The sequence below is a fragment of the Mobula hypostoma genome, chromosome 4 (genome assembly GCF_963921235.1).
Source record: "Mobula hypostoma chromosome 4, sMobHyp1.1, whole genome shotgun sequence".
Classification (NCBI taxonomy): Eukaryota; Metazoa; Chordata; class Chondrichthyes; order Myliobatiformes; family Myliobatidae; genus Mobula; species Mobula hypostoma.
Window position 1 is genome coordinate 117114501 of NC_086100.1, and position 20406 is coordinate 117134906.

General features: G+C 40.2%; 1 protein-coding gene across 2 annotated transcripts in view; it reads right to left on the bottom strand.

Annotated features, from left to right (window-relative positions):
- The window catches only part of fstl5 (follistatin-like 5), a 792341-nt gene that overhangs the window by 132362 nt on the left and 639573 nt on the right, over positions 1 to 20406 (bottom strand). For both annotated transcript variants that reach the window (XM_063045029.1, XM_063045028.1), the window contains exon 10: positions 9024 to 9158. In XM_063045029.1, coding sequence (XP_062901099.1) covers positions 9024 to 9158 — 135 coding nt within the window. The remainder of the gene's footprint in view (positions 1 to 9023; positions 9159 to 20406) is intronic.

Sequence of the window (20406 nt, forward strand, 5' to 3'; positions counted from 1 at the left end):
CAGCCACCGCCTTATGAGAATAAGTTTGCTGATGACACCACAATTGTAAGCTGTATCTCCGTAATGATGAGTTTGAGTACAGAGAGGAAATTAAGAACCTGGTGACATGGTGCGAAGACAATAACCTATCCCTCAATGTCAGCAAGTTGAAGGAATTGGTTGTTGACTTCAGAAGGAGTAGCGGACCGTACAACCCCATTTACATTGGTGGTGCGCAAGTGGAACAGGTCAAAAGCTTTCAGTTCCTCGGGGTCAATATCACAAATGGCCTGACTTGGTCCAACCAAGCAGAGTCCACTGCCAAGAAGGCCAACCAGCGCCTTTACTTCCTGAGGAGACTAAAGAAATTTGGCCTGTCCTCTAAAACCCTCATTAATTTTTATAGCTGCACCATAGAAAGCATTCTTCTAGGGTGCATCACAACTTGGTATGGAAGTTGTCCTGTCCAAGTCTGGAAGATGCTGCAGAAGATTGTGAACTCAGCCCAGCACATCACACAAACCAATCTTCCGTCCTTGGACTCACTTTACACTGCACGCTGTCGGAGCAGTGCTGCCAGGATAATCAAGGACAAGACCCACCCAGCCAACACACTTTTCATCCCTTTTCTCTCCGAGAGAAGGTTCAGGAGCTTGAAGACTCGTACAGCCAGATTTGGGAACAGCTTCTTTCCAACTGTGATAAGACTGCTGAACGGATCCTGACCCAGATCTGGGCTGTACCCTCCAAATATCTGGACCTGCCTCTCGGTTTTTTTGCACTACCTTACTTTCCATTTTTCGATTTTCTATTTATGATTTATAATTTAAATTTTTAATATTTACTATCAATTTGTACTCCAGGGAGCGTGAAGTGCAGAATCAAATATCGCTGTGATGATTGTGTGCTCTAGTATCAATTGTTTGGCGACAATAAAGTATAAAATATAAAGATGCATGTTGCCTCAGCACACCATTAGGATAAGACAGCACTTTTACCCAGCAGCTTGACTCCAATCAGAGGGGTTGGTTTTGCCTTCTTTGTGAAAATAGGAGGTGTAAGACCCATGGTCATAGCTTCTGACTTCCTGATGAATGATACCTTGTCAGTTTCCGTTGAGTTCGGCCAACGCATTTTATGCCCAACATACACACAAGAGTATTCAACCCTGCATAGATTGCTTCCAACCCCTAGTAAATTCTGAAATACATGAATAATGCAAAATAATGGGAAAATAAATACTGAATTTTGAATAGTTGATGAACAGAAGTTTGTAGAAATTAGTTTCATTTGCTTCCTTCACAAATACAGTTAGTATATTACAGTGTAATCTAAGCAACACCATTGTAACGTCACCCCAATCATCTCTAATACCATTGTTGCAAGACCCTCCTTGTTCCTACCCTCATTTCTCTCCCTTGCCCAATAATTACTTATTCTCCATTTCCTTCTCTCACTCCCACTTCCCTTCCTCACTCCAACCCCTCTATTTCAACCTCTCTTTCCCACCAACCTTGTTCCACAACATGAAAGCTCCCTCCATCCCTCCCTCCCTCTTTCTCGGACGTTTTTCCTCTTCCAGTCCACTTCTACTTACTCCTCTCTTTCCTCCCATCTCTTGTTTCTCTGCTATTTACCCCTATTCTCACTCTAGCACTTGCCCTCTCCTTCCCACACACTTCCTTCCCATCTCTCTGCATCACCCCTCTGTCTCCACCCTTCCTCTACCTTTCTCAATTGCCTCTCTCACCTACCCTCTTCCCAACTTCTCCTCTTCACTGCCTTCCTCTGTTGTGTATTTAATATTTGTTAATAATATTTGAGTAATATTGCAAATATATTATTTGATCAAGCAATCTTTGTTGTTTAAATAATTTGTAATGGGTTATATGTAAAGGTACATGCATGACATATGTAATCACAAAGTCAAGTCATGTACTCTTGCCTCAATTAAAGTAAAACTAAGAATGTATATGAGTTATCCCAGCTCCATGTTTTTCTTTTTGTTAGTTCTTTATGTTTTGGAGTTACAAAATATAACAGTGATGATAGCGGAGTTTTAAATGAATCCCAGATGACTATAGACTTGTTGAAGTACAGCGAGACTTTCAAGTTAAAGAAAAGCACAGTGAGAAACTGTCAAGAAAAAACATGGTGCAGCAAGTGCTTCTTTGGGAGGAGACAGAGATGTTTGACTTTAAAGCAGGCAGAAAATGGACAAATCCACAGATTTATAAACTGAGAGTACTGGGTGATAATCATAAATTAAAAGAAACACAGAAATGGTTGTGATTGATTGCACAAGGGATAACTGGATTTTGTATTCAGAAGAAATTGAACAGATCTTTTTAAAACAAATTGAGTAGCCAATGAGAAACAAAAATCAGTCTTGCTGAAAGCATTCCATTGAAAAGCATACAGTTTGCTTAGGAGTTTAACTGGTCCAACAAAACACACCAAAATGAGCTTTACTGATATCATGAAAGTCATGCAGGAACACTTAGAACTGAAACCATTGATGACTGCTGAAAGGTTTTGGTTTTAGAGGTAGAATCAAAAGGAAGATACATTTCACTGTACATAGCTGAATTGAAGTAGTTTTTGAGCATTGTCAGGTCCATGACAGATCTAATGAAGCACTGAAAGACTGTTTAGTTTCTGGAATCTTACAAGAAAACATTCAAAAATGGCTCCTTGCTGAAGCATTTAGAAGAGCATTTGAAATAGCTTATCAATAGAAACTAGTCAGAGACACATTTGACTTGCAGTCGGGAATGAAGGTGAGCATGAGCAAAATTTTAATGACTGAACATAAATCAGCCTGGGTGAACAAATTGTGTTACTGTTGTGGCTGGGGCTCACATACACCAGAGCAATACCACTATAAAGGTGAAACTTGCAAAAAATGTAACAAAATAGAATATTTAAAAAGGAATTCTGCAGATGCTGGAAATCCTAAGCAACATATACAAAACTGTGGAGAAACTCAGCAGGCCAGGCAGCATCCATTGAAATGAACAAACAGTTGATGTTGTGATGTCACCTTTCTTCAGGACTGTGGGCAGACAAAAATAAATGGACTGCACGGGGAAGAGAAAAAGGTAAAAAGTCAAGTTGCAGATTCAAAAAGAGCATTAATTTGTATGCTGTTGATGAAAAATCTGATAATGATGAGAGTGACACAGAACTAACATTAGACAAGCAATTTGGCTTACACCAGAAGTGAATGGCAAATTATTTGAAATGAAATTCGATACTGGCTCAGCTATTTCAGTCATTCCACAAAATGAGTTTGAACAGCATTTCAAAGATACTGAACTGAAGCCTACAGATATCCAATGAAGGACTGATCCTGGAAAAGAGATAATGGCATTTGTAACAGTGAAATACAACAATGAACAAGCCACATTAGGCTTGTATATGGTAAAAACAGGAGGGCCAGCATTGTGGTGATAAGATTGACTGAGAAAACTACAACTTAATTGGAAATCCATCCATGTCACATTCCCTGCAATAGAGGCAACTGAAAGCAAAATTTAAAAGGTACTGGATGATGCCACAACAATCTTCTAGGATAGAATTAGAAAACTCAAAAATATCAAGTGCAAATAGTGTTAAAATGAAAATGCCATAACCAAGTTTTACGAAGCCCATTTGGTCTGTGATAAAGTAGCCAGTGAGCTAGATTGTATGGAGGCTGAAGGAATTCTTTCCAAGACTGATTAAAACCCATGGGCAACACTGGTGGTCCCAGTAGTCAAGAAGAACGAGTTGGTCAGGACCTTCAGTGTTATTCAGCACACTATCAACCCAGTACTGAAAGTGGTTTAATACCATCTGCCCAAGATTGAGGATGTCTTTGCAAACCTTTCTGGAGAAAAGCAATTCAGCAGAGTGGGCTTAGCTGAGAACAACCTACAGATAGAGATGGAAGAAGAATCCAAAGTGTTTCTGACCATGAACACTCACAAAGGGCTTTATCATTATAATAGACTTATTTCTGTAGCATTATCTGCATCTGCACTCCGGTGGAAAGCTATGGACAAGGGACTGCAAGACCGTCCAGGCTCTCAGTGTTACCTGGATAACATCATTGCTACTGGTGAGGATGACAAGGAACATCTCCAAAATCTCAGGACAGTGCTAAAAATATCAGAAGATTATTGACTTAGAGCATGATGCAACAAATGTGAATTCTTTAAACCAAGCACCAGTGACTGTGTTGATTCTACTGTTGCACAAGGATTACACAAGTGTGCTGAGAAAATTCAGGCGGTGGTGGATACCCCAAGGACAAAGGACATGTCTCAATTGCTGTCCTTTTTCGGGATCTGTCGGCTACTATAACAGGTTTCTGTCAAACCTGGCTATCCTGTCCTACCCCTTGAATTCATTATGGTATAGGTGCATTCATATCATATGTTATGAGTGATGGAAGTGAACTCCCCATACCTTTTGCACATGTTCACTTATTATTGCAGAGAAAATTTACGCACAGCTTGACAGAAAGGCTTTGAGTCTGCTTTGGGGTGTAAAACGTTTTAACCAGTACTTGAATGGGAGAGAATTTACCTTTGTTACTGATCATCAACCACTAGTGTCCATTTTCAATCCACAGAGGGGTGTTCCTTTAATACCAGCCAAATGAATGTACAGATGGGCTCTGTTTCTTAGAGGAAACAATTACAAGTTCAAATTCAAGGGGACTACTAATTATGAAAATATTGATTAATTTTCCTGTTCATCCTTGGAGAAGGAAATAACTGAAAAAGTTACAAAAGAGAACACACCTCTGGACGTATTCTCCCCAATGGAAATCCAAAATCTCCCTATTATGGCAGAGATGATCCAAAGGAAAACCAGGAAACATCCCATTCTGTCTTATGTCTACACGGCCATCCAAAATGGCTGGAATGTGCAATGGAAATTCCTGTTCCCCTATTTTAGCCAGCACTGGATTGACTTGACCTTGATAGAGGTCGCCTTATTTGGGGAATGAGAGTTGCTGTACTATCCAATTACTACATCGACTCAGGCCTAGGCAGCCGGCATCAGGCAAAAGCTGAGAGCTAAAGTATTGGAGGAACTACATGCCAGGTGTGGTTAAAATGAAAGCTTTGGCTTGAAGTTTTGTCTGGTGGCCTGGATTGATCAGCAGATCAAGCAACTTGCCATGTTCTGTTTGGGATGCCAACGTGTCCAGAAGATGCCAAGAGTTACATGTCTCCATCCCTGATAATGGCCTGGATTGCCCTGGCAGAGGATTAATGTGGATTTTGCTAGACTATTCATGGGCAGAAATTTCTTAATAGTAGTGGATGCAGCTACAATGTGGCCAGGAGATTTCCCAATAGACTCCACTACAGCCTCTTTGCAAGGACTGGGGTTCCAGAGCATTCAGTCAGTGACAATACACCAGTTTGTGGTGGAATAGCTTCAGTAATTCCTGAAAATGAATTGAATATGACAAATTACATCTCCACTGTACCAATCAGCTACAAATATCTTGGCAGAAAGGTTTGTCCAGAGTTTAAGGAAAGCACTGCCAGCAATGTCCACAGAACACTTTACACCGATACTGAATCAGAACCTCACCAATTTCTTCCTCACATATCATAATGCAGCGCACTCCTCAACCAACAACTCACCCACTGTACTGTTCCTGGGCCATCCCTTACGCCCATGCTTGGATCTCCTCAAACCCAGTCTCAGAAGGAGTATATAGGACAAAGAGCTGAGACATATTGAGAACCCCTCAAACAATGAAATTTGATGTTTCACTCCTGGCAAGGGACTACAGAGATGATCAAAAATTGGTAATCGGAAAGATTAAGGACACTCTCCTACACAGCAGAGATTGCATCTGATATCATCTGGAGATGATGCATTGATCATTGGTGAGGCGCAGACTCAATTGTCAGAGAAGGAAGGTGTCCAGAGCTGTCAGAACTGTTCCCTGCAGTCCCAGAGTCAACTCCTACAAGCACCATGGAAGATGTCCTAGAACCTGAGATTGTTTCATAGCCACATCTTGCCTGCCAAGCAGAGTGACCCCCTTCCCCCTTGTCAGGAAAGATGTTATCTCACAAGAGAAAGATATCTTCCGCAACTGTGCATGTCTATATAGCAGATTTTTAAAATATAGATTACATTAGTATAGTGTGTGTGTGTGTGTGTGTGTGTGTGTGTGTGTGTGTGTTTGCTTGCATGCACGTGAAGACAGATTCCGGCGGATTGAGCGGACGAGACCAATGGAAGGTCCAACAGTCAAGAAGGTGGTCTCTGCAAGCGTCATGGAACGTATAGAGCAGTACAAGACACAGAAGAAGTCCTGGTCATCCACTGCACCTAGTCCCATTTCTATGTTTCTATGTCTCTATCTCCAGCCCTCTCAACTCTGTCTTGCCACTGGATCCAGATGGGAATTGGGAAGAGAGAGTGAGGCTGACGCTGCGCAACTCTCCCTCAATTAAATCCAAATCATGCTCTAGTCTCGGCACTGTCATAACGGTGTCGAGGTCCTCATCGACGTCGACGATGGATGAACACACAAAAAAAGTGTGTGTGTATATATATATGTATACAAGTTAAGATGGATTTTATATTGAGCTAGCGTTTATAGCTAAGCAGAGAGGAGCATTATGTTTTTAATATTTCAGTAATATTTAAGTAATATTGTAAATATATTGTTTGATTAAACATTCTTTGTTGTTTAAATAATTCATTATGGGTCATACGTAAACATACGTGCATGGCATATATCATTACACCACCATGATGCTTGCACATCTCTCTAAAAGTAAAACAAAGAACATACACGAGGGGTGAATAAGAACTATTCCCTGGGTTGGGGGTAAGAACTAATGCAACCCTCTCACTGAGGCTTGTTTACAATCTTGGTTCTTTAACTAACTCTGCTAACAGCCACGTGACTCAGCAGTGAGGAGGTCACCTTTCATAAACTATATACATCTAGGGTTGGTATGATATGAGGTTCAATGAAGCTGGAAAGTTGGGATTTTCCAATAAAGGAACATTAATTGTCATGAATACTGTGTAAATAATGCTCACACATAATTATCAGTCACCAAGAAATGACAGAACGTACACCAGCATAAAACTATAATGAAAGGATATTTACCAATTTTTCAACTTTATCAAACAGTTAACAGAAAAGCAAGATAAAAGGGCCCATAACAGTTAAATGAGTCCAATGTGCACATAAGCATTGGAACTCGTTTCTGGAATATTCGGGTATATTGCTTTACTCATGCACTGAACCCACATTCTGTGTTAAAGACATCAATTCAGGAGTATTGACACTACCTCCTTAGAACCATTCATCTACATAAAGCACATTTTACAACAGGGTCCCTCCTTCGAGCAGCAATCTGCATCTTCACTTGTGCCCCATTCCGTAGCTCCTGCCAAAGACCCCAAACCAGACAACCGTCCTTCACCCAGCCCTCTCAAGTGTTCCTTGTCATTCCACTGGGCTGAAATTTACCGGATGTACCAAGACAACCCGAATTGGCTGACACAAAGTTCCTAAGTTGGACAATATGGCTCCTTATCTTTAGCCAAAGCCAAAACACTCTTACTAGCAGGACACACTGTTTTGCAGAAAACTGCTAAAATAAAAATACTTCACAGCATAGCAGTAGAGACCTTAACCAAGGCATTACACTAAGAACATACATGAGGGGTTAGAGGTTCCCAACCTGTGGTCTACGGACCACTTGCTAAATGTTATTGGTCCATGGCATAAAAGAGATTGGGAACTCCTACCTTAGGTGAACAAGTGTGGTCTACTTAGCAGCACCTACATATGATCTTGGTACTGAAGCATTTGGAGACTCATTGGGTCGGTAAAGGGTTAACAATGGTGGTACAGTGGCTGCTCATAACTTTAGAGGCACTTCGTCATCTATTCATTTTCTTGGAAGCACAGAGTTCATTCTGATAAGTAACACTGATAAAAATGACCACAAAGAATTAATGCAACACACATCAAAGTTGCTGGTGAATGCAGCAGGCCAGGCAGCATTTCTAGGAGGAGGTACAGTCGACGTTTCAGGCCGAGACCCTTCATCAGGAGCCTGACGAAGGGTCTCGGCCTGAAATGTCGACTGTACCTCCTCCTAGAGATGCTGCCTGGCCTGCTGCGTTCACCAGCAACTTTGATGTGTGTTGCTTGAATTTCCAGCATCTGCAGAATTCCTGTTGTTTACAAAGAATTAATATTCATGTCTTTCTGAGTGAAACTTTCACAAAGAAATATCTTCATCTATTTACAATGAAACAGTGGATTTGGGTTAGATTCCAGGCTATTATAGTTCTGTACATTTTAATTCCCTTTTATTGGGAATTCTGAGAATTGAACTAAGTGTAATGATGACTGTCTCAAAGAAGCTTTTTAAACCAATTGGCCACTCAGTTCCTTGAAATCATTACTCTTTATCCTTAAAATGAGATGCTTGTGGTGCTTCTGCGCAAGTTTCACTGTCCAATCCTCTTGATGTAATAAAATAATTCTCTTGAAATATTGTGTCCACTTAATGTACAGATGGACCTTGATTAGAAAATATTCAATTATCAAACCTTTATTTAATAAACTTTTTGAAAATGTAGTAATCATTCCAAATGTAAAATGTTTCTTCTTTATCACATTTTAGTAAGCAATGTTTCTTAAATAGAGCGTTGCTTCTGTTTTCTGGTATACTTTGAGTAAATGAAAGTACATTTGGAAATCAATCCTAATTATTTATTTCTCCAATCAGCCTTCTCTTAACATACCTTAGTAGCAAATATTTGATGAGCTTTACTTACTCATTGGAACATTGTATGAACACGTGTTAAATCTTACCAATAATAAACTAACTTCATAGTATAAATATTGCAGGATATGGGTTAGATCTTTTTGCACTTCAGTTTGTACAAGAATATCATGTACAGTACAGCAGAATCCGTTCACAGTCTTGGAAACATACAAAATTCATGCTGATTAAAGAAATGACAGGAATGCTGTCAGAGGTTTAACATACGTGTCTTTCTGGCTGAGTCTTCCACAAAAAGAGATGAGATGTCTTCATCCACTCCTGCATCATTCTTGGCAATGCAAGTATAAGCTCCAGTATCTTCATAGCGCACATTGCTAATGTGCACTCCACTTCCATTTGCTACAAATGAAAATCACACGTCACTCCATTTATTTTCATATTTCCATTACTGTACAGGCAATCATATTAAAGGATGCTATTTAGATATTTGATATTTCATTACTTAGGCATTTTAAAACTGCACTGCATAAAAGACTAATGCCCTTTCAAACAATGATGAAAATAGCCAAAATACACTGGAAACAGATTCAAAATACACTACAAACTAACACTCAGAAACCTGCTGCAAAACAGGACTTACACAGTTCCTAATGGAATCAAACTTACCTGAATGCAGCTTCTGACAATTTCCTATGTACCAAGCAGAGAAGGGTATCAGCAGGGGTTCCCAAACTAATTTTTTGCCATAGTGCCTGACCATTAACCAAGGGGTCCATGGACCCCACGTTGGGAACCCCTGCCTTGAAGGTACCCTCCCCACACATGCATTCATTCAACAACAAGCTACATTAGGGTTGCCAGTGAGAAAGCAGAAGTTACAGAAGAGTTAAGAGAGAAAACCTACCATCACTGAAAGGGACATGAAGACCTTAATAGTGAAGTAGAAGGAAGGAGAGAGGCCCTGTACCGCAGGGGAAAATGGAGACCCTGTACGTTCATTTGTAGAAGAAACTGGCAAAGCTGGCTTCAGCAATTCACTCCAGGTATGAGAAACCCCACTTATCCAAGAAATAAGTTTCATGTTCTCACAATATATATCAGGGTGAACTGTAGTTCAATATCTCAATCAAAAATCCCTTCATTTGAAAATATCTGTAAGGAAATATCATGTGGATTGACACAGCTGCATGCTTGGGCTATGTTGATGTTAAGGTTCATTGGGTGTGGCGGGTCCCTTTCATTCCGGCAAAGCTCCTTATAAAAAAAAAATTTCCTTATCAAAATTTCCTTCCAGCAGAAGTGGTTGAGGTAGGTTTGATGTTGTCGTTTAAAGTTATATTGGACAGCTATATGAATAGGAAAGGAATGGAGGGTTATGGGCTGAGTGCAGGTCGGTCGGACTAGGTGAGAGTAAGAGTTCGGCATGGACTAGAAGGGCCGAGATGGCCTGTTTCCATGCTGTAATTGTTATATGGTTATAATATCACTTACAGTCCATACAATAATGTCTATATCCTACACGCTGCTAGGACTTTCCCTTGATAATCTCGTTCCAGGATCACATTCATGAGAAGATCACTGGTATTTTATACTACACATATGCTGTTTATATGGTTTACAATGCTGCAGCACAGAGCTGCTGTTGCATTGTGAATAAGAATTAGTAAACAGGAAAGCAGATGGCATCACTTGCCTTTTAGGATCTATCCCTCCAGACTATGCTGGCTGTGGAAAATGCCTGCCTCCTTTGTCGCCCTAAACATGAAAGCATTTGTTGAGGAAAATATCTGTATTATTAATGATAGTCTTTATGACCAGATGTGCATTCAATGGCTGCCTGCACTCATGGGAAGCTGGAATATCCCAATGCCCCAGATGCCTCCTCGTCATCATTTGGATCAAAGTGTATGGAGGTGCACCTGGGTGATCCCATTAATGTGTGGTGAGCTGAAAATTGGGAGAGAGCACAGAGATATGGAGACAATCAATTGGTGAGGAAACTCAGAGTCAAGGTGAACTTGGTCTCCACGGAACGAGCAGCCCAGGCAAAAGAATGTGAGCAAAAACCAGTTCTGGAGAATTCCTCATTGACTCAGTGATGACAGTGTTGGAAAACTTGAGCTTGTGAGCCTTTTGAAACACTACCAATGGAAAAGATCAAAGTTCCATGGCCTTGACACATCCAGTGACTATTTTCTCTTAAGCAAGAGACTCCAAGCATTTCCCCTTCATCAGTGATGACAGAACCTATCACCAATGCTAAAGGCAAAAGCCAAAAATTCATAACTATGTTTGGATATAAGTGCAGATTAGATACTCCATCTCGGCTTCCTCCACCATTACAGAAAGCGGTCCTTCAGCTAATCTGATTCACTATGTATGATATCAAGAAACAAGAGTACTGGATATAGCAAAGATAATGAGATCAGACAATATCTTAGCTGTGGCATTGAAGACCCACTCTCCAGAATTAGAAATTTCTCTCTGTACTATTTCATTTACCACTCTGGAAATACTCATTAGGTTACACACACAAAATGCTGGAGGAACTCAGTAGGTCAGGCAGCATCTATGGAAAAGAGTAAAACATTGATTTTTCAGGCCAACATCCTTCTTCAGGACCGATAAGGAAGAGGGAAGATACAGTACCAGAATAAAAAGGTGGGAGGAGAGGAAAGAGGCTAGCTAGAAGATGCTGGTGAAACCAGGTGGGTGGGAAAGGTCAAGGGTTGGAAAAGAAGGAATCTGATAAGAGAAGAGAGTGGACTATACAAGAAAAGGAAGTAAGTGGGGACCCAGGGTGAAGTAATAGTCAGGTGAGAAGTGAAAGGTCAGAGTGGAGATTAGAGGAAGGGGCGAGGGAAGAAATTTGTGTACTAGAAGGAGAAATCGATATTCATGCCATCAGGTCGGAGGCTACTCAGGCAGAATATAAGATGTTGTTCCTCCATCCTGAGAGAGGCCTCATCTTGGCACAAGAGGAGGCCATGGATTGACATGTCAGAATGGGAATGGGAATGGAAATTAGAATGTTTCACCACCAGGAAGTCCCATTCGTGGCGGATGGTGTGGAGATGGTCGATGAAGCAGTCCCCCATTGATGTCGAGCCTCACCGATGTACGGGAGGTTAGCTCAGTAGGTTAGCAGCCTCTCTAGGATAAATCTGGAGTTTACATTTCTAATCCTTGACGTTTCATAAGAATGCCGCATTCCTAATTCTGTTTTTCTCTCTCTGCAAATTCTACCTGACCTGCTGAGTACTTTCACCATTCGCATTTTTTATTTCAGATTCACAGCATTTATAGTTTTGTTTTAATTTCCTCTTTTCAATTACTAAAGGAAATTGCCTTGGTACATTTTCACCAGAAAATTGGGTCAAATTAAATCAGCAAATTAGTCTAATTTCAGTCATCAGCTACATAATGGAAAACGTCATTGCATTTGCTACCAAGCTGCATTCATCCACCCAAAAAAGAAGTGTTCCTGGATAGCTGTTTTGTGTTCACCAGGATCATTCCACTCTGGACCTCATTACACAAGTCCAAAACATGGATGATGATGAAGAAGAAAGCCCTTAACTCCGGGTGGTGTCATCAGGACGCTATCATGATGGCGTTTTTTTTTTAGCAGGCTTTCTGATTTTTATGAGGCCGAGTTGTTAGTTCAACGGTTAAGCCAGCACAGATGGAAAGCATGCAAGGGAACCAGCTGGATTTGAATTCGGAAGCCTCCGCTCCAAACTCCGGCGCTGAAGCAACTACGCTACCAGCCGGCTTAAAACATGGATAGGTGTACTGAATTCAGTGGATGAGCTGGGAGTTACTGACCTCGACATCCAAGTAACATTTGATTGAGTGCAGTATCAAGGATTCTTGGTGAAACTGGTTAAAGGACACCACAGTGAAAACACACTAATGGTTGGAGTCATACCTCACACAAAAGAAGATGACTGCAGTTTCCCGACAATAATCACTCATTCTTACCCCAGGATATTATGGCAGCAGTTGGTGGTGGTGGTGGGGGGGAGCATCCTTAACTTTGGCTTTCCTTCCATCGTGAGGTTAGAAGTGGAATATTTTTTAATGTTTGCAAGATATTTAATTCATTCATAATTCTTCGACAAATGGAGTAGCCCATGCCTGCTCTCAGCAACAGGTTGACAACATTCAGGCATGGAGTGACATTTGGCAAAAATACATCCACACAACTAAAGTATCAGGCAATAACTATCTCAAAAATCAAGTCTAAACAGCTACTCTCGTCATTCTATGGCAGCAGTCGAAAATCTTTTGGGAGCATATGCCCAAGTTGCTGATAATCTTCTAAAAATTCTCTTACATGCCATGGTAACTTTGAGCAGAGATTATTATTGATTAATAAATTAGTAACAATAATTACAACCCTTTTTTAAGGAAAAAGGATGAGTACTGTTGCTTATTTATGTGAATTCATTGTAACACTATTGATAAGAATATAATGAAGATAGAGCAAAATAAATGAAGCATTTTAGAAAACCTGTTCAAATGATTATTAATCTTTTAAAAAGACAAGTGAAAAAAATAATTTCTAAAGGGTATTGCTATGGTACCTCATATATAACATAAAGTGTGAACTTGAAATTAGAAGTTTTGGTGTACGTTCATAAAAGGTCAAGAATAGGAAAGTAATTACACATTACTCCATAAACGCTATTGTTGTTTCACTAATGATGACAAATATTTTATATCTGGCTTGTAATACACAAAGCAGTAGTTTCATCAGTAAGCTTACTCCTATAATTAGACTTGACCAAGTTCATCACTGAAAATGCCTCAGAAAAATCATGCCAATGAAGATACTATTAATATTACCATTGCAAGATTTTTCAGACAGTTAAAAGTTTCAGGAATTGATTCCAGAGTTTCACAACCTCATTGTCTGGATTTTTATGCTTTGACTTAGTCACTAGTCAACCTCTTTCAATATTTTCCATTTCAGCTCTTAAATTGACAGATTATTTCCTCTAAATTTGAGCTGCTTTGTAAATCAATCAATCGTATTTCAAAATTTTCTAAATTAATCAACAGCAAAATTTCCGGATTCAGTTCATCTACTGCTACATTGTCTGCATACTTTACAAACTTTGCAGGTTTTTCACATGGCTTGGAATATAGTAAATTGTTAAGGAAATTGTTCAGTAGTTGAACCAATGATGATTAAAAATTGCTTTGGAAGGTTTTGAATGTCTGTCTTTTGGGAAATTTCAATATCTATGCGTTTCTTTAGATTTGGAAATATTTAAAAACACCATTTTGGTGTCATATTTAAACCATATTTTATTTCAAAGGCCTTTTTATTATCAAACATAACATCAAGTGCTTTATCAGATTCCTGTGATTTGATATTTATGTCACTTAAATGTGTAGAGGAATCTGCAAAAAAACATTAATTTACAAATCCACACAATGACAAATAATTTTTGACAATTTTTTTCATTCATCAAAAACTGACATGTTTCATCTAAATACGCAATCATTTAAGGACAGAATCTCTACTAAGCCAACAAACACTGTTGTACGTAAATAGTTCTGTGCACAATGTAGTCACTTCATTCAGTAAATTCTGAAATTGTCTTATTTCCAAAGCATGCCCAGAATTAAATTTAATTACCTTGGTTACAATTTGCATCACTTCTTCAAGTTCCTAAGGTCAGCTTTTGCACACAAAGCCATATAATGAAATTATCAGTGGAAACCCAACTTATTTTACAAACAGACTGATAAAACCTGTTTCTTTACCTATTATACTGGGTGGACCTTTGGTTAACTTGGAAACTAATATTGAAGGGTTAATGTGTCAACCAGAAAACTGTTTAACTACCTCCTTACATATTTCAACCCTGGTGGTATATTCAGGTAGCATTAACCAGTTCTTTGCATATTTCATTACCCCAACAGGATCAAGCAATAATGGTTAGCCTAGCTGATGATAAGTCCATAAGACAATAAGATGTAGGAACAGAATCAGGCCACCTGGCCCATTGAGTCTGCTCCACCATTTCATCATGGCTGATCCAATTTTCCTCTCAGCCCCAGTCTCCTGCCTTCTCCCTGTATCCCTTCATTCCCTCACCTTTCAAGAATCTATCAATCTCTGCCTTAAATATATAAAGGCTTGGCCTCTACAGCTGCCTGTGGCAAAGAATTCCAAAGATTCACCACTCTCTGGTTAAAGAACTTCCTCCTCATCTTTGATCTAAAAGGACACCCTTCTCTTCTGAGACTGTGTCCTCTGGTCTCAGGTACTCTCACCATAGGAAACATCCTCTGTGCATCCACTCTATTAAAGCCTTTTGCCATTCGATAGGTTTCGGTGAGGTCACCTCACATTCTTCTGAATGCTAGTGAACACAGGCCCAAAGCCATCAAACACCCTTCAATCCTGGAATCATTTTCGTAAACCTCCTTTGAACCTTCTTCAGTTTCAGCACATCCTTTTTAAGATAAGGGGCCCAAAACTGTTCACAATACTCCAAGTGATGCCTTAACTTATGCTTCATAAAGTCTCATAATTACATGCTTTCTTTAATATTCTAGTCCTCTTGAAATGAGTGCCAACATTGCATTTGCCTTCCTTACCACAGATTCAACCTGCAAATTAACATTTAGGGAATACTGCACAAGGACTCTGAAGTCCCTTTATGCTTCAGTTTTTTTTTGTATTTTCTCTCCATTCAGAAAATAGCCCATCTATTAATTTCTTCTACCAAAGTGCATGACCTTACACTTCCCGACACTGTATTTCAGCTGCCATTTCTTTTACCCATTCTCCTAATCTGTCTAAGTCTTTCTGTAGCCTTTTTACTTCCTCAAAACCAGCTGCCCCTCCACCTATCAACATATCATCTACAAACTTTGCAATAAAGCCATCAATTCCATTATCCAAATCACTGACATATAACATAAAAAGAATCAGTCCCAACACAAACCCCTGTGGAACACCACTGGTCACTGGCAGCCAACCAGATAAGGTTCCCTTTATTTCCACTCTTTGCTTCCTGCTAATCAACCACTCCTTTATCCATGCTAGAATCTTTCCTGTAATATCATGGGTGTTTAGCTTGTTAAGTATCCTCATGTGTGACACCTTGTGAAAGACCTTCTGAAAATCCAAGTATGAACATCAACCAATTCCCCTTTGTCTATCCTCCTTGTTGTTTCTTCTGTTACATACCTCGTGGGTATCTTGTGACTGTCTTATGACCATGATGTAATTGAGTATCTTGTGAGCATGATATAATGGTCTTGTGATGGTGGGATGATGTAATTCTCCTGCCGGTGTGAAGTCACGAGATGGCGTATTCCCAACAGGTATATAAAGGGGAATCCCCTGTGGTCACGCAGTTAATTCATCAGATAATTCGTTAATTACTTCGTTGTGCTGTGTATTCAGCTCGTGACGCAGTTTCGATTTGAAGTGGAGTTTTACTTTCTATTGTAAGGTACAAACACGTTGTACCAGCAGTTTCGCCAATCACTGCCAGTTTTTGTTTGTTGCACCTTTGATTTACCTTTAAAGTCTAGTATTGGAGAGTGAAGACCTTACTAAAGTATGGGAACCCGAAGGATTGAATAAAGTTCGTGTCATTCGGTGGTTTTATAAAGGATCGACCTTATTGATTCTTCGTTCAGGAATAGTGGCCTGCATCTGAGATAACCCCTGCAAGATTAGGAAGGTTTGGGCACTGTTTACCCTCCAGGAGAAAGGTCAGTTACTTTAAGCCATTTTATTTCCTTCATCGTGAATTCTTAGGACAAGGCATTTCTCAGCTGGGACCAGTAGTAATGTCATGTCTTCAAAGAAATCAGTTTTCAGGGAAGTCTCTCCTTACTGACTGTATAGATCACTTGGACTTTTGAGATAACCACTTTAAGACTATGTTCGAATTTACCACTTTAAGAACTGTTCCAGAGTTTGGCTGTTTGTTAAATTCCGTATAGCAGTTAACTTCTGGTTAAGTTAGTCATTTGTTTACTTTTCACTAGTGTTGAGCGGAGTTTAATAAATGTTTATGTTTGTTTATAAAACCTGACTCTATTCTACATTCATTTTTGCTGATGACATAACACTTCAAGGCATTCTAACAGATTTGTTGGCCAGGAATTTCCCTTGGGAAATTCATGCTGACCACTGCCTATTTTATCATGTGCCTCCAAGTACCCTGAGACCTCATCCTTGATGATCAACTCCAGGATCTTCCTAATCACTGAGTTCAAACTAACTGGCCTATAGTCTCTGCCCAAATGTTGACTATACTCATTTCCATAGATGCTGCTTGGCCTGCTGAGTTCCTGCAGTGTGTGCTGCTTGAATTTCCATTACAGGTGTCCCCCGCTTTTCGAACGTTCACTTTACGAAACCTCACTGTTACGAAAGACCTACATTAGTTACCTGTATTTGCTAACAGAAGGTGTTACCACTGTTACGAAAAAAGGCAGCACGTGCCCCGAGCAGCCGATCCTCCCCCGGAACTGCATTCAAGCCAGCATTGCCTAAACACGTGCCTGGGAGCAGTTGTTGGCAAGATGAGTTCTAAGGTATCGGAAAAGCCTAAAGGAGCTTGTAAGGGTGTTACACTTAAGTGTAAAACTAGACACAATTAAGCATTTCGATTGTGGTGAACGAAGTAAGGACAAAGTGAGTTTGGCTTGTGGAAGTTGACGAAGATGATGTTGAAGAGGTTTTGGCATCCCATGACCAAGAACTGATAGATGAAGAGCTGATGCAGTTGGAAGAGGAAAGGATAACAATTGAAACCGAATGCAGTAATGATCAGACCGAAAGTGAAGTCGTCTAGGAACTGAATGTGAAGCAACTGCATGAGATGACAGAAAAATGTGCGAGGCTAAGCAATCAAGCATACTGTCATTTTTCAAGCCTTCCACATCAGCCACAGCAGATGATGAACCTCGACCTTCGATATCGAGGCAGGTAGACATAGAAGAAGATGACCTGCCTGCCCTGATGGAAACAGACACGACGATCAGATGACACCCGATTGTCCCACCACCCCAACCCACGGACCAATACATTGAAGCGGTAGCTGGGACGCACCCAGCACATCTTTAAGAAAGAAGCTGAAATAAACAAGCTAATTAATTAGGTGCCGCCCAGCACGTAAATGTCGTCCCAGAGCAGAGGCGATTGCTGATTGTGTCGCCTCTGATCTGGGCCGAAATTTACTTGCTGGGCGGCACCGAATTAATTAGCTTGTTTATTTCAGCTTTTTTCTTAAAGATGTGCTGGGTGCGTCCCGGCTACCACTGTACCCCCGCATGCTTCGTGGCAATGTATCGGTCGGCGGCCTGGATGGTGGGGGCCACTGCACCACTCCAGCCTCCGACGACTCAGCCTAACACACCATCATCAGTGTGCTCGGCGCTGTCTTCCCAATTCCAGTAAGTGATACTACACTGTCCATACATTATTTCTACTTTATATTGGCTGTGTATTTTTATGTGTTATTTGGTATGATTTGGCAGCTTCATAGCTTAAAGGTTACTGGAGAGAGTGTTTCTGCCAAGAATGTTTGCGTGAGATTTTCGCTACGGAGATCAGCGCGGCAATGATTGTAGAGAAGTATTTCTACTTTATATAGGCTGTGTATTTATCATATTATTCCTGCTTTTACTATATGTTACTGTTATTTTAGATTTTATGTATTATTTGGCATGATTTGGTAGGTTACTTTTGGGTCTGTGAACGTTCATAAATTTTTCCCATATAAGTAAATGGTAATTGCTTCTTTGCTTTACGACATTCCGGCTTACAAACCATTTCATAGGAACGCTGTACCTTCGAATGGCAGGAGAAACCTGTATCTGCAGATTTTCCCTTGTTTGTGATTGGCCTATAGTTTATTTTCTTCTGCCTCTCTCCCTTCTTGAAGAGCAGAGTGACATTTGCAATTTTCCAGTTTTCCAGAACCATTCAAGAATCTAGTAATCCTTGACAGATCATTACTATTGCCTCCAAGATCTCTTCAGTCACCTCTTTTAAAACTCTGGTGTATACACTATCTGGTCCAGGTGACTTACCTACCTTCTGACCTTTCAGTTTCCCAAGAACCTTCTCTCCAGTGATGGTAACTTCACACTCTTCATGACCCTGACACCTACAACTACTACTATACTGCTAGTGTCTGCCACAATGACAACTGGTGCAAAATACTTATTCAGTTCATCCGCTATTTCTAGTGGTCTGATATCCACTTTAGCCTCCCTTTTTAGACTTTATGTATTTGAGGAAATTTTTGGTGGCCTCTTTAATATTATTAGCTAGCTTCCTTTCGTATTTCATCTTTACCTTCTTAACGACATTTTTAGATTCCTTCTGCTGATTTTTAAAAGCTTCTTAATCCTATAACTCTCCGTTAAGTTTTGCTCTATTATATACCCTCTCTTTGGCTTTTATGCTGGTTTTGACTTCTCTTGTTAGCCACAGTTATGTTACCTTTTCTTTGGAATACTTCTTCCTCTTTGTGATGTATATATCCTGTGCCTTCCGAATGGCTTCCAGAAATTCTAGCCATTTCTGTTCGGCCGTCATCCCTGCCAGTGTTCTTTTCCAATCAATCCTGGCCAACTCCTCTCCCATGCTTCCGTAATTCCCTTTACTCCACTGTAATACTGATGCATCTGACTTTAGCTTCTCCTTTTCAAATTTCAGGGTGAATTCAATCATATTATAATTACTTTCCCCTAAGGGTTCTTTTACCTTAAACTCTCCAATCAATGCTGGTTCATTGCACAACGCCTAATCCAGAATAACTGATCCCCTAGTGGGCTCAACCACAAGCCGCTATAAAAATCCATCTTGTAGACACTCTAGGTATTCCCCCTCCTGGAATCCAGCACCAACCTGATTTTCCTAATCTACCTGAATATTGAAATCCCCCATGAGTATTGTAATATTGCCCATTTGGCATGCATTTTCCATCTCCTTTTGTAATTTGTAGACTACATCCTTACTACCGTCTGGGATTCTGTATACATCTCCTATCAGGGTCTTTTTAACTTTGCCGTTCCTTACCTCCATCTACAATTATTCATCACCTTCTGACCTAGGTCACCTCTTTCTACTGATTTGATTTCACTTTTTACCAATAGAGCAACACCACCCTTTCTGCCTAACCTTTTGATATCATTGTGTATCATTGGACATTAAGTTCCCAGCAATCTTCTTTCAGCCATGATTCAGTGATGCCTGTAACATCATACCTGCGTCTGCAAATGTGCTACAAGTTCATCTACCTATTCTGTATACTGCGTGCCTTCAAATACAACACCTTCAGTCCTGTTTACATGCTTTCAAATTTGCCTGCCTTATTACATTGCAACTCATCTTGTTGACTGCAATTTCACTCTATCAGCAGCCTCTCTTCACTACACATTGCCTCTGTTTGTAAACCAGCTAGCTCATTTTCAGCACCATCATCTGCCTTTCCTACGATATTTCTTGTATTGAGATATATGCAGCTCAGGACACTAATCACACTATGCTCAATCTTTTGATTCCTAGCTTTGCTTGAGGTCTTACCAACAGCAAGGGAGGAGAAGATGGCAGCGCGACGCAGCACACGCTGCTATTCCGAATGAATATCGATTA